Source organism: Neolamprologus brichardi, chromosome 7 (assembly GCF_056152115.1).
Source record: "Neolamprologus brichardi isolate AB-2024 chromosome 7, ASM5615211v1, whole genome shotgun sequence".
Classification (NCBI taxonomy): Eukaryota; Metazoa; Chordata; class Actinopteri; order Cichliformes; family Cichlidae; genus Neolamprologus; species Neolamprologus brichardi.
The window spans coordinates 47850362-47864787 of NC_142110.1; the positions used below are offsets into that span (position 1 = coordinate 47850362).

At 36.4% G+C, this 14426-nt stretch overlaps 1 protein-coding gene across 1 annotated transcript in view; it reads right to left on the bottom strand.

Annotated features, from left to right (window-relative positions):
- The window catches only part of astn2 (astrotactin 2), a 278673-nt gene that overhangs the window by 129882 nt on the left and 134365 nt on the right, over positions 1-14426 (bottom strand). Inside the window, exons 8-10 of the mRNA XM_006788981.2 lie at positions 10323-10407; positions 9377-9451; positions 6818-6955 (exon numbers count right to left, since the gene is read on the bottom strand). Of these exons, the coding sequence (XP_006789044.1) occupies positions 6818-6955; positions 9377-9451; positions 10323-10407 (298 nt within the window). The remainder of the gene's footprint in view (positions 1-6817; positions 6956-9376; positions 9452-10322; positions 10408-14426) is intronic.

Consider the following 14426-nt stretch of genomic DNA (forward strand, 5'->3'; position numbering starts at 1 on the left):
GGCTTTGTACATGGATCCCAGATTGAATGTTAATACTATAACATGTGTTTACATTAAACAGAAAGTAGTGATAAAGACAGTCTTTACTAATAGCTAAGTCACCATTTGTGCTTGTTAGTTGGCTCACACAAAGAAGTCCATGTAGATAAATAAATCAGTATTGGCTCTTATTTTATGGCTTTATGAATTATGTGCAATTTCAAAATGTTGCATGTACTGTACTTACACCTTTGGTTCTTGAATAATCAATTTTATACTAATTGATGCTAATAATGAACCAGAGCTAAGAGCAAAGAAATATAGAGAAACATAGTATTGATATTTGCCAGAAATAATCTTCCTTGCAGCGTCTGGCTTTAAATACCAGGGACTATGTGAAGTTTAAGGGTTAGGGCTAAAGGGAGAAAAACTGAAATAAATTTTGATGGTCTTATAGACAGTTTGGTGTAAAATACAATATAAAAACTCCTTTATAGATGAATAACAGAAGAAGTTATTTGCTTTCCCCTTTGAAGTGTGCATCACTTAAAACTACCATAAATATATGTACTAAGAGAGAAATCAGGAGGGCTCTTTAATCTATTTCTGCATCGACACTCTTTGTTGTATTGATATGAATGGATGTATCAAACATTACAGCAACATGCTGTATTTTAAATCTCGTGTCATTAAAACTCACGTGTTTTATTATCAACAGTGGTGGGATATAATGAATTTTTAGTTATGTGTACTTTACTTGAGTTTATTCTTGTGGAAATTTTTTACTTTTACCTCCTCCATCACTGGAGATTATCGTACACAAAGGGATGAAAGAGACAAAATTGTTTAACTGATGTATCATTTATAGCGCTACACTAGGGCCAGAATGAATGCAGATGTCTCGAAATTGTGGTCACAGTACTTCATCATCTTGCTAGTGATAATGAAGAGGACATTTTTGTAATTTCAAATGAAATGTTTCTATCACTTTAACAAATATTAGCAAACATACAAACTGTTTGTGTGCAATCTGTCACACAGTGTGTTGCTAGCTAAAAATACAGCTGCTATATTTCCCTGGGACAGAAGAGAATGAGACATGACTTTACCCAGAGATGGAGAGAGATGTTAGAAAGACAGAACATGAGAAGCAAGAGAGAGTCTAATATGAAGACAGCATATATACTAAACAATTAGTAGGGGATGTAACATTTACTTACATATTGCTGCCTTCAGTTTATTCACAATGAGCAGCAAACCTCAGAGCAGCAGGAGCACAGCTTAGCTCATCACATTATGAACACAAAAAACTACTGGAGTTACCAACAGAAAATTATTACCTCAGCTAAGGAAGTTATGTTTTTGATAGTGTTTGCCTATTGATGTGCATGTCATTACGTCTGTTAGCACAACAACTCAAAAAATCTTGAATCCTGATAAAAGGCTGAAGAGTGGTATGATGTTAGCAATGGCTTACATCCACCAAGATCTTCAAGGTCAACTTAATGATTTATTGGTTGAAAATAAAAAAAATAAAACTTATAACTTGTGTGGTGTGTATTGTTACCTTATAGAAAGTATAAAGATTTAAAATATGTCACAAGGTCAATAAATAGATCGATCTGAAGTTCACAGTGATATAGATATAAAAGATATAAAATGACAATAGGTTTGTAGACTGACAACAACACATTGGCATGAGTTGCATTTAAAAAATTATAATCATTTAAATACATAACTTTGATACATATATGATGTTCTATTAGTATTATTTTTTCAAACATTGAAATTAATGCTGCACATGGATTATAGCCACATAAACTATGATACTCAAAATAATGTGAAATATATTCAAAGGAGTTTCAACAGGACAAACACCTGCACTTTGCACTTGTTTTCACTGCATTACAAACTCCCTAAAATATGTTTAAAAGTTACAAATAAATACTTCCCAGAGAGCGAGCCGCTTTGGTAGAGGTGTGTGCTTCCTTATTGCTTCTTATTGTGAGTTGTGTTTTCCTCACACGAAGCCACTACAACTGAAGATACAACAAACCCTGGGTATTCCCTCCTGCTGAATTCCAGTTTAACACTTGACTAGAGTCATTTTGCTGTTTAGGCATAGAGGCAATTGTTTTTTAAAAATTACAATTTAGATTGGAATAACATTTGTATTCTGATTTACTAATATTACTTTACTGATAATATATTATCCTAAAATGCAGGCTAGCTTTGTAAAAAAAACAAATAGCTGGTAAAAATGTCCTTTAAAGAGATACTTGTTACTTTCTTATTTAGAGTACTTTTAAGAGCCTGTACTTTTCACTTTAACTTAACAGAGTATCTGAGTAAAGACTGTCTCTATTTTTTGTCACTTTTGTGATGAGAAAATGAGAGTAAAATAATAATAATAATAACAAAAAATAACAAAACTCGCACCCACACAGATACACACAGAAAAAACGAACATGCCATTACCTCTGGCAAAGATTGGCCTTGACTTTGCTTATCTGAGGCAGCACTGCTCATCGTGCCCTAATTTGCTTACCCATAAGGAACAAAAATGAATTACTCTATGATTTCGATGCTCACTCCCAAGGATATCCAAAAGTTATTTGTCACTGTATGAAGGAACACAAGAAATAGAAAAACAATAAGCTGGTTTAAAAAAGAGAAAGTCACCTAAGGTGATTTAGGATATTATAACATGAAAAGGTAAGTTCAAGTTGACACTTACCATGACTGTCACTATATACTGTATATATGTATATATATATATATATATATATATATATATATATATATATATATATATATATATATATATATATATATATATATATATATATATATATATATATATATACAGTGTCTGTGAACTGAATGACAGTGGTAAAATGGAAAATGGAGACACATACTTCGAGTCAGAAGTAGTCGCTGGCATAAAAAAAGCAAATGAGCAGTATCTAAATGTGATGTCCATAAGAAATAGGACACAATCCAGCAAAGACCTGACACAGGACATGTGAGATCAATCTCCCTCTTCTGCTCATTCATCCACCAATGTTCACTGAAGCCTCATAGGAAATGGTGTATGTGTCAGAGCTACGCTACTTTTCACCACTTTCAACATCAACATGTCTATCATGACTAACTGACTACATCAGTGCCTTCACAAGCACTTAAGGAAAGAACACCAGCAAGAAACCCCAAAAGCTCCCACAGGACTTTGTCCCACAAAAATGTTTTGGATAATGAGCTGCCTGCATAATTCATGACAGTGTGACAGGTTGTTTAGTTTCCAGTGGTTATGAAAACTAATCATAAACTAAATACAGCACATCGACTTATTATTCTAGGGGTTATTTCAAAATTAGTCTTGGAACATGGAAAATAATGTTGGATGGCGAGTGTAAATGGCTGTGATTCTATGTGTAAGGGTTAATGTTTAATACTGTATGTCTTAGATATAGCCTAATAGAGTACATCTTGAAGTTAACAACAACAGCTTTCATAGTGAGAGGCAGAATGTGCTTTCCAAAAGCAGCTATAGGTGTAATTTCAGGATGTGAAAATGGCACTTTCATGAAGTCACATTACACCTTAACCTAAATCAAACCCCCGTGCTGCAAAGTAAACAAAAGCTAAGCTCCTGCTCTCTCTGAAGTGTTAAATTTCCAACTAAAATTGTGCTTAACCCACCAAGATCTATTCATCATGCAGTAACAGTGGCACTTAAGTCAAGAAAAACAAAATGCACAAAGGAGATAATTGCTTTAAAATAATTGCTTTGCCTCTTGGCTAAATGGAAAGGCTGATCTTTCACGATTCAATTATAAATATTCAGAATCTGATCTGATCAGCATGTGGCAGAAATATGGCTGTAAACGGTTTTTGCTCTACAAAAATATCCTCTTTTTTTTTTTTTAACCCCACATCACTGATTATAGCAGTATTTCAAAGTAAATGAAAAACCTGGGCTAATTAATCGAGAAGCATGCTCCCACTTCCGTCAAAATAAGCATGTGTACAATTGCCTTGGGATTTCTGTGCACCTGAGGCAATTTCATAAAGCCTGTGAAAAACAGATTTATGCAGCAATGTATAAAATTTGTACTCTGTAATTACTCCAATTTAGAGTTTTTGTATTACAAAACAGTTACTTGAAAATATGATATCAAAAACAAAACTGCAGAGATGGTTTTAAAAAAATCCACCAGTCAGATAAAGTGAACATTTTCTGCTGTTTATCAGGTTGTTTTTTCCATTTATGGGTTGATGTCTGTGGTGCAGTGTTCCCTGTGACACTTTCAGCATACAATATATGATACGGCTATAGGAGTTTGAGAAATGCTAGAGTGATCAGACACTTTTTTATAAGATTAAATGGCTTTTTACAATATTGATGTCATACACATGCACAAGACAAAACAATTATTCAAATGTAAAGCTTCTGAAATTATATAATTAAAAAACAACCAAACAAAAAAAACTTCCTTTTGCAGTGAACTCTGCTGCATTAGCTAATTTTCCAGTTTGCCATAATACCTTATCAGAGCAACTGAACTGCCACAACAAGTGGCAGTTTGAGGACCTGTTATCTATACACAGTAAAAATGAAAATAAGCTATTTTAATCTGAGTAAAGTTTTATAATTTAATCATTTAATTTAATAATTTTTTAATAATTTATTAATAATTTTTAATACATTTATAATTTAAAATGGCTCAAATAAAAACATTTACCACTGGCAACAAACATAATTTTGTCAGTCAAACAAACTTCCCTACATAGTTGCCCTGATATACTTTTTCAAAGCTGTGTAACAAAGACTTGTAAATTGTAGCCACCAAAGAATAACTTTCCCTTGAGGGTTAGGGTTAAGGTTAGAATTAGAACAATCGTCAAAAGTCAAAAGCATAAGCACCCAGTGTGTGAAGTGACAAATGTTACTTCAAAATGTTTTGAATGGCTAAGGGATCATGAATACTAAAGATGTGATATTTGATTTTATTTAAATTAATTTTGATAAGCAAATTGAAGCTCAGAAGGGGTTCAAATGTGTCCAAGAATTATCCATCCATCCATTCTCTCCCACTTATCCATTTCAAGGTGATGGTGCTGGAGCCTATCCCACCTACCTGTCCCACCCTCGACAGCTTGCCAGCCCGTGACAGGTAATCGAGAATTAATTCAACAATACTATATAACTACATACTGTATGTATAATTTAGGTGTGTTGTACTTGAACTGTACTTTACATGTTTAGATCATTTGAAAGAAGGAAGGGGATATTCCAAAGACAGCGAGTCCAAAGACAGCGAGTCCAAAGACAGCGAGTCCAAAGACAGCGAGTCCAAAGACAGCGAGTCCAAAGACAGCGGTACAGGCCAGGTACACAGAGAGACGGTGGAGCCGAATAGAAATGCAAGCGTTTTGGGAAAAAGTGAAAAAACAAGTGAAAATGTAAAATGAGCAGCGTCTGGCTACATTTCGTTGATATTGGAGACTGCAAAGCTCAGTGCAGAATTTATAAAATTAGGAGCTGGCTAAAGTGATACCCATTTTGATTTTCAGCCATTGTGAAGGAGAAAAGGCTTCAAACTTGTCCAGGCCTTAAACCTCATCTGTCATCTCTCTAGTACTAGTAAATGCATAAAAATAAGGCATTTATGAAAAAACAGATTAAAAAATTGCTTCCTTGAAAAAGATAAAAGTTATAGTTTGGTATTGAATATTACATAACATAAACTATATACAAAGTGTCTTTGAATGGCAAAGATGCAGAAATGTGTGCATGTAGCACAGAGCCAGTGCCTGAGTGTCTAAATGAGTGTCAGAGGCCTGAATGTGTGCTTGAAGCCATTTATAATTCTTAACTTGTTTGATCTGCTGCTCACCACCAAAAATCACAAGCAGAAATTTTGGACTTTTAACTGTATTTTCATACATTTTACAGCTTTTATGTACTTTATTAGTGTTGTCGCGCATTTGCCTAACATAAGAAAGGTCCCTGGTTTGTACCAAGGAGTGTGCTTTTTGGTTTTTGAAGGTAGAAATACAGGAATAATTATTAAGAATTAAGAATTGCAATTAGCTAAACAAGACGCACATGCTTTTTTATACAATTAGCTAAAAAGCACATAGCTGACAATCAACAGAATACACTGCTGGTGCCACTGAAACAGTACACACCAGATATACTGAAAATATAAATATCCTTTGTGATAGAAAATAGCTCAAAATAATCTTGTGTCACTCCACATTTTCAGCCAAGATGTAGATGTAGAATTCCACAAAGCCTGAATTTATTCATTCAATTATATTTGTTGTGTTTTATTTTGTGATGAAGAATGTTTATTCGACCACTGTAGAGTTTTTTTTATTGTTTTGAATTGTTTCCAGTGGTAGCACCTTTGAAATGTGAGCAATGTGAGATGCTACACATCTAGGTTTTTACAAGTCAACCATACAAAATTATCTATTTGCAAAAGGGAGAAACAACAACTGAACAACAAATGATGAATGAATATTGCTGGTCTCTGATTGTCAATTTGCACCAGATGGTATCTGCAGTATTTGCAGGCTATGGAAAATTAGGCTATAAGATACTTGTTGTTCTCCATGAGTCTATCAGGTAAGCATCAGTCAACCAGAGACAGGGACTTGCAACAAAAGTACCTACGTGGATACTTCATGTCAAGTAAACCAAAACGTGTCAGCCTGAAAAAAATGCTGTGGCTCCAAAGCATTCTTAATATCTTCCAGCTGTACATTTTTGGTAGTGCGCCCGGTTGTTTCAGTTGCTGGACACAACTTGTTATTGAGTCAGACTGACCTGATCTCCCCTGGATCTTCCGTAACCAACACATCTGTCTTACAGCTGGCAATGGGGTTGATTGACAGTTCCACCGGTGGCACAACAAAGCTTTTGCTGACAGGCAGCCACAGCCCTTGGCCCAGACTGTAGAATGATCTGTGTTGGCATGATCACAAGACATAAATGCCAGTTGCATTACCATCACATAACCACAATTTGTTTTACACAAAAGCACACACTGTGTGCAAACACAGCAGTATTTGCAGATAGAGAAATATTCAAAAGATTCTATGAAAACAACAATGAAACAATGAAACAACAATGAAAAACATGTTTAAAATAGATGTGTGGTGAGGGTCTCACATGTAGAATCTGATGTATGTTTAATACGGATCATGGGCAATTTCTCAGTTATTTGCATCATTTATTATGTGATAGAATAGAAGAATAAAACATATAAAGATATTTGAACACATATTAAAAAAAGTCTTGTAATTTTCTTTTCCTTTTTTAAATAATTATTGTAAGAAGCAAGTTAACTATGAAGACTATGTGTTACTATATGCTATAGTCAAGTAAACTTTTTTAGTGAACAAGAAAATAAGTTCAAGCTTATAGTGATAATACTGTTTCAACACTGCTTAACATATTTTCTCCTCCGTCAATGTAAGTCCAGTTCATTGCTTATGAATGCAGTTTATATGACCTGGTCAGGGTGTTATGAATATAATCTGATTTTGCCAGAAACCTTTCTTATGAGTGAAGATTAATAGCCATAACAGGCAACCCTGCAGACATGTTTCCGGGGAAAACACAACATCAGATATGATGATAGCAGAGCACATGGTTTAGCTTTGCATAATGCACTCAAATGCATCTGGACAGGTACTGTAGGCCACAAAATCCCAGAAAAACAGGGCCTGTCAAGAAGGTTTGCATTATGTATTTGCTATCAATCTCTCGTTTTACTTCGCATAAAATATATTATTGAATTTCTTCATCATTCGCCACCATCTTTACTTTATTTAACTTTATTCCCAGTTAAATATTGCTGACTTACAACCCTTACAACCTGGCAAACATGAATGGGTACAAGGTCTGGGCGGCTGTAACTTAGGGTGTAGAGCAGGTCATCTACCAATTGGAAGATTGGTGGATTGATCCCTGGCTGTTCCAGTTTGCATACCAAAGTATCCTTGGGCATTGAAAAAGGTGGTCTCTAATGTGTTCATCAGTGTGAAAGTCAGACAGATTGCACTTTGGCACAGAACAAAAGTGCTTGTATAAATATGGGAAAATGAGGTAAATAAATTAAAGCGCTTTGAATGTTCCAGTAGAGTAGAACTATATAAGAACCTGTCCATTTACTATTTCCACACTTTTCCTTCATATGGATCACAGTTCCAAACATTAACATGGAAAACCATCAACTTGTACAAAACACAACTGTCAATATATTGACTAAAATAACAATTTCAGTTCTTAAAGACATTTGTTATGGGGCCCTCATTTCTTCATATCACAAGGTGCTTATTTTTTTCATTGTTCCTTTTCAAGGAAAAAGTAAGCAGCAACCCTGGTTTCTGTGAAACCCATCTGTGAAAGCACTTGGTTTAGCTCCTCTATTCACTGTCATAAGACTGTCCAGCTGAAGAGCATTAGAGTCTTTTCTCCTCCTCCCCACAACAGCATTGCTAGAAAACTGCTTCATCTTTACTCACTTTGTTGACTATCTGTATCAGCATGTTCACGGCTGAATCTATTTGTGTTCTGCAGCTGTATGTGTATGTGGTGTCCTTCGTCTTTCTTCTCTCGCAGACTCTCGGCTGACACAGTGCTTAATCTATGAAAGTTTAGTTGCTGCTTTTGTGTGCTAGTGATGCCCGAGTCCTATCTCCAACTTACTGTAGCGTTTTTAACTACTGAAAGATGAAACGGGGTTTTGCTTGGTATTTTGCCTTTAGCGCCTCATTTCTTACAGTGGACTCACAGTGGCTGGCAAACGCTGCAAGGTCATTGTGATAAGGAGTGAGATAACTGTGACAAAGAGCTGTTCCTACCTACGTATTGGAAGGGTAGAGAGCATGAAATCGAGAAAGATTTCACAAAATCAAAACTTTAAACATTCCATGCTTTAGTTACACAGTTAAGCAAAACTAAAGGGAAAATTGACCACATTGACCAGCTTTTTCTTTTAAATCTCTATAATCAGGTTTAACCTGAGATTTTCATTTTCACACTTCTTGGGAAAAAAAAAAGAAATAACACAATGACCCCATCAAGGATGAGAAGTGTAACAAAAATGACAGTAAAAGTATTTTAAAGGAATCCAATCAGGCCTGGTCCTTGGGCTATTCTCTACACACTCAGAGAGATCCACCATGGGGTGTATTTGTGTGTCCATTTGGCTTTGTCCATGTGCATCTGCCAGGTGCTCATCTCCATGCTCTGTCACACTCATGCACACACATACAAGATGACACAAGAAATGCCACTTTCATTCCATTGTGTGTCCACAGAGTCCACAGATGGCCAGCACAAGTCAAGCGCTGAGGAGGTGCACCAGAAGGGTCTTACCTGAAGATTCTCTCCGGGGCCTGCTCTCCTGTAACTAGGTCATACCCTTTCTCCAAGTTAGCATATGGCCATGGACTTGACAGGGGAAAGACGATAAAGGAATGCATGATCAAAGACAGCGATTTATCAGCATTTTTAAAATAATCTAACAGATGTTTTTATGTAATTCCATCAAGTCTTCTCATTTATATTGTTATTTTTCATGCACAAAGCCTTTAAGTTCAGCATTTTAAGTACTTCAAAGTGTATATAATATTATGTATAAAACATAACTGAACACAAAAACTGAAAAACTGTCATTTAATTAACATTTCTGTCTGCTGTACAAGACTATACTGTGTCTGCTGCTACTCTTAAAAAAAAAGAAAAAGCAATGGGCATTTGATTGGTTACTGGACTGAATCCAGGGGATGACAGGTGCTGGTGAGTAACAATGTGAGACCAATGATGGGTTAGGCCAGCTAAGTGTCAAACAAGGTCAGAGTCAGAGGGATCATTTCGGTGCCTGTCAAGCACTCTTCAGTGACTTTACTTCTTTCCCATTCATGCGTTTATTCTCAGCCCTCCACTCCTGTTTTTCTTTTTTTTGTCAATAACGTCCCTTCTCATTTCTAATTTCTTCAACCTATACACCTGATTCCCTTTAAAAAGACTACTTCTTCAAGCCTGTATTGGTAGAAGTGCATGTTTTATCATATTAACTACAAACTGCTATTTTCCAAACCCTGTAGGAAGCGTTCTAAGTTTCTTTTCATTTTAATACTGAGATGATCATCCTGCAGAGAACTGCAAATCCATCACAGTGAACAGCTCACCTTTATTTTAGATAAAGTTAATATAGTGCAATGATGTGGTTGTACTACCGGCTCTGAAGTCATGCGTAAGGTTGTAAAGTACAAGTGAATCTCTACATATTAGTGGAAGAACTACACACAACACAACTTACCCCTCGTTGCGACTCCAGTCGCTGCGCACACAGAGATGCTTATGAACGGGATCAGGGGAATAACCCTCATGACAGCTACATTCTCCTGCCGTACAGAGAAAAACAAACATGCACAGTGGCAGATATTTATCTATCACCCTGATCTCTTCATTTATTAGAGATGTACCAAACTAAATGTTACATGATGTAAAACCTAATTCTTTTCAGGGAAATATTGTACCTAGATTTATTTCTGTCATGTTGATTGTGCAGTAATTGCCATATTCACTACTGTTTTACTTCCAGATTACAATTCAATAATTCACTTGTATATATTTAACACCAGTTCATGCCTGTAGCCGTCTCAAGATGCTTTATACTGAAAAGGAAAGATTTTACACCATTAGAAAGAGAACAAAATTAAAATATTCTTTATAATCAGTTTTCTATGTGAATGGCTTGGTTGTCAAGGGGAGAATAGCATATGGAGACAACCACAGCAATAACAACAAAAAGGACAACATATAAACAGCAGGAGAAATTCGACAATTAATGATATGTAATACTGTCATATCAATAATATTCAGGTATAAAAAGTGGGAACTAAAAGAGAAGCTCACAGTGGATGATCCCAAATCTCCAAGGGTGAGTTCAGGGTCACCTGATCTAGCCCTAACTATAAGAAAAAGAAAAAGGGAACTAAAAGAAAGTTTAAAGCCTCATCTTCAATGGACAGAGGGCATCTGTCTCTGGACCCAATCCAGGAGAGAAGAACAACCGCTGCCCAAGCAAAAACCTGTAGTGATCCCGTACGTGTCAGGAGTATTGGAGCAGTTGAGATGCATTTTTTCTAAACACCGGGTCTCTGTGGCTTTTAAACCCCAAAACACGCTCCACCAAAAATTGGTCCACCCCAAGGATCGGGTCCCCCGACACAAACATAGTAACATAGTTCACGCTGTGCCAGTGCCAGGAGGATTGCCAGGATTTATACATCGGGGAAACCAAACAACCTCTGGCTAAGCAGATGGCACAACACAGAAGAGCTACCTCGTCAGGCCAGGACTCTGCAGTCTATTTACACTTACAGGCTAGTGGACACTCTTTCAAGGATGAGGATGTACACATCTTGGACAGGGAGGAACGCTGGTTTGAGCGCAGAGTCAAGGAGGCCATTTACGTGAAAAGGGAAAGACCATCTCTGAATTGAGGAGGGGGCCTAAGGGTACATCTTTCGCCATCTTACAATGCTGTGATTGCAGCCATTCCCCAACTCTCTATGAATGGTACTCATGGCCATTGATCAGTGGCCTTGATCAGTGGGTTTTGGTCAGTGGTTGTTGATCAATGGTCATGAGAATTTGCATTATGAAGATTAAGGAACTGACCTCCCAGCGCATTGTTCCTTCAGTGGGCTGGTTTCAGTCATTATGCAAATGTACTGTTTATAAGATTAGGGAAAGCTGAGACTGAAGAAGTCACTTGGATGAGTGACGAAACATTTCTCCCACAAAACGCTACGTCCAGATGAACAGAATCAACTTTTGGAGATTTACTTACCTGGATGATTAAGCATGTATCAAGACATAATCTAAAATAAATTGATCATATTTAAAAATGAACCATTAATTTATCTGAGTTGTCTGAACAGTCTTGTACAGATGTGGTTTGTAGACATGGTGATGCTGAGAGAGATCAATAGGAGTGAATGAATTTAAATTAAAATGTGCAGTTTATAAAGCTGCTGTACTTGATGATGCCTTTGCGAGTATGAGTAAAACTTTATTTGTAAAGAAGTTAACAAAATCATTACCACGGAAAAGAACATACCAGGTTCAACAGAGCTATGGCTCTTTGTTAGACTGGCTATGAACCTTGGGTTGTTTTTCTTTTCTTCTATCAATGATGAATAGCTAGTATGAGCCTCACAGTGGGCATTTTTAAAAAAAAAAAAATTAATCAACTCTTTCCAGGCTAGGTGAATTTCCAATAAATTAGTGAAATGCCACTTCCTCTCCAGCTTGTGGGTTTTTAAATCGTTCCAATAACTCAAACTTGTCTGATATGTTGCTTTATTTTGCAGAGGCACCTTTGCTGTGAGGCCGCAGCACTATAACCATTGCACATTGCATTTTATCTATCCATCTCTCCATCTCTCTCTCTCTCTCTCTCTATCCATCCATCCATCCATCTATCCATCTCTCCATCTCTCTCTCTCTCTCTATCCATCCATCCATCCATCTCTCCATCTATCCATCCATCCATCCATCTCTCCATCTATCCATCCATCCATCCATCCATCCATCCATCCCTCCATCCATCTATCCCTCCCTCCCTTGGTTACATTAAGTAAATTATACAATATGACTGTTATCAGTGCATCTCCTTTCAAACAGCTGAAGTCTCAGTCAGCATTGAAAAGACAAAGCAGTAACATACATGTGATTAGTTACACATGCGCTGATCAGTGACATGAATTCCACTGAGAATCTGACAACTGGCTTTCTGTTTTCTCCCAATATTAGGACAAATCTTTCATCATTCTCAACTAAGGCATTTTTATCCTGGCTTCTCTACAGCTGGTGGGACAGATTGCACTGCAGAACAAACAGAGACGTTCAGACAGGGCTACAGCAGCTTTTTGCTGGTGCATAGCAGTTTAGGATTTACATTTCTGATGCTGCTTTCCTTGAGTAGCACTGAAGTTTAAAACCACCCCTTATTTTCAATATTGAAATTTCCTCATCAGATCAGTCACAGTGGGTAATTAGTATCTCGATGTGATCTTTATGCTGCCTAGTATAATAAATAAAATAGAGGCAAGTGCATTTTAAGTGATTGTATACATTTGTGAGATTTTGCCAAGGATGGCTTCTATAACCTTTGCATTGCAGTGCTCCCAGAATACGTGCTTTTTGTTGACCTGTACAGAGGGATAACCCTGGAAAAATGTGTAATGGCCACCCTGTCTAGGCCATTCAAATTTTATCACTTAACGTTTAATAATTCATTGGTTGATATTATAGTCTTGAGACTGACTCAAGGAGTGATGCACCATCAAGATTCTGTCAAAGAGTAGCTTTCAGTGTGGCCTTGCTAAATGAAAAACTAAAGCTCTTGAAATGGTTCCATTTTTTAAAGTAGTAGTAAAATATCACAACATTCATCCAGCCATTTCATATAAAAGATCAGTGAACAGCATAGAGTTTAATTAATCCAATCCAAGACTTTAGAGTGCTGTGAAAAAGTATTTACCCCTTCCTGATGTCTTATTTTTGCATATTTGTCACACTGAAATGTTTTGGATCATCAAACAAATTTTAACATTAGAAAAGGATAACTCAAGTAAATATAAACTGAAAATTTTAATGATGATTTTATTACAGGAAAAGGGTTAGCCAAACCTATTTGGTCCTATGTGTAATTATGCAGTTAAAAGTGTTTAACCTCTTTTTTTTGAAAGCTGAGTTAAATTTTACTAGTCACACACAACCAGACATGTTAAATCAAGAAATCACTGTCAGACAATGTGAAGTAGTCTAAAAGATCCCAAAAAGCAACAAACCATACAACAATCAAAGTCATTTATATCTATCACTTTGAAAAGAGTTACTAAGCCACTTCTAAGGCTTTATGACTAGCAACTGTCCACAAATGGAGAAAATTTGGAACAGTGTTTGCAGCCTGCTACTGCTAACATAAAACTCAGCGTTTCATAAAAAGAACATCATATCAACTGTCAAAATGGTGGTGGTAGGGTGATGGTTTGGGGCTACTTTGCTGCTTCAGGACCTGGATGACTTGCCGTAATAGAGAGAACCAAGAATTCCTTCTTTGAGTTCTCTACCAGAAATTCCTGAAGGAGTATGTCCGCCCATCAGTTAATGGCCTAAGGCTCAAGTACAATTGGGTTATACAGCAGGACACAGCAGCAAGTGTGACTGCAGTTCTTGCTACCAAGAGTGGCAAAACCACTTATTAGGTTTAGAGCTAAATTACTTTTTCACATAGGTCAAGGTAGGTTTTGATGGGTTTTGGTGAATTAATTCATCTTTTCAAATCTGCATTTTATAAATATTTTTTTTATATTAGTCTAACATTAAAGACTGTTTGATGATCTGAAAC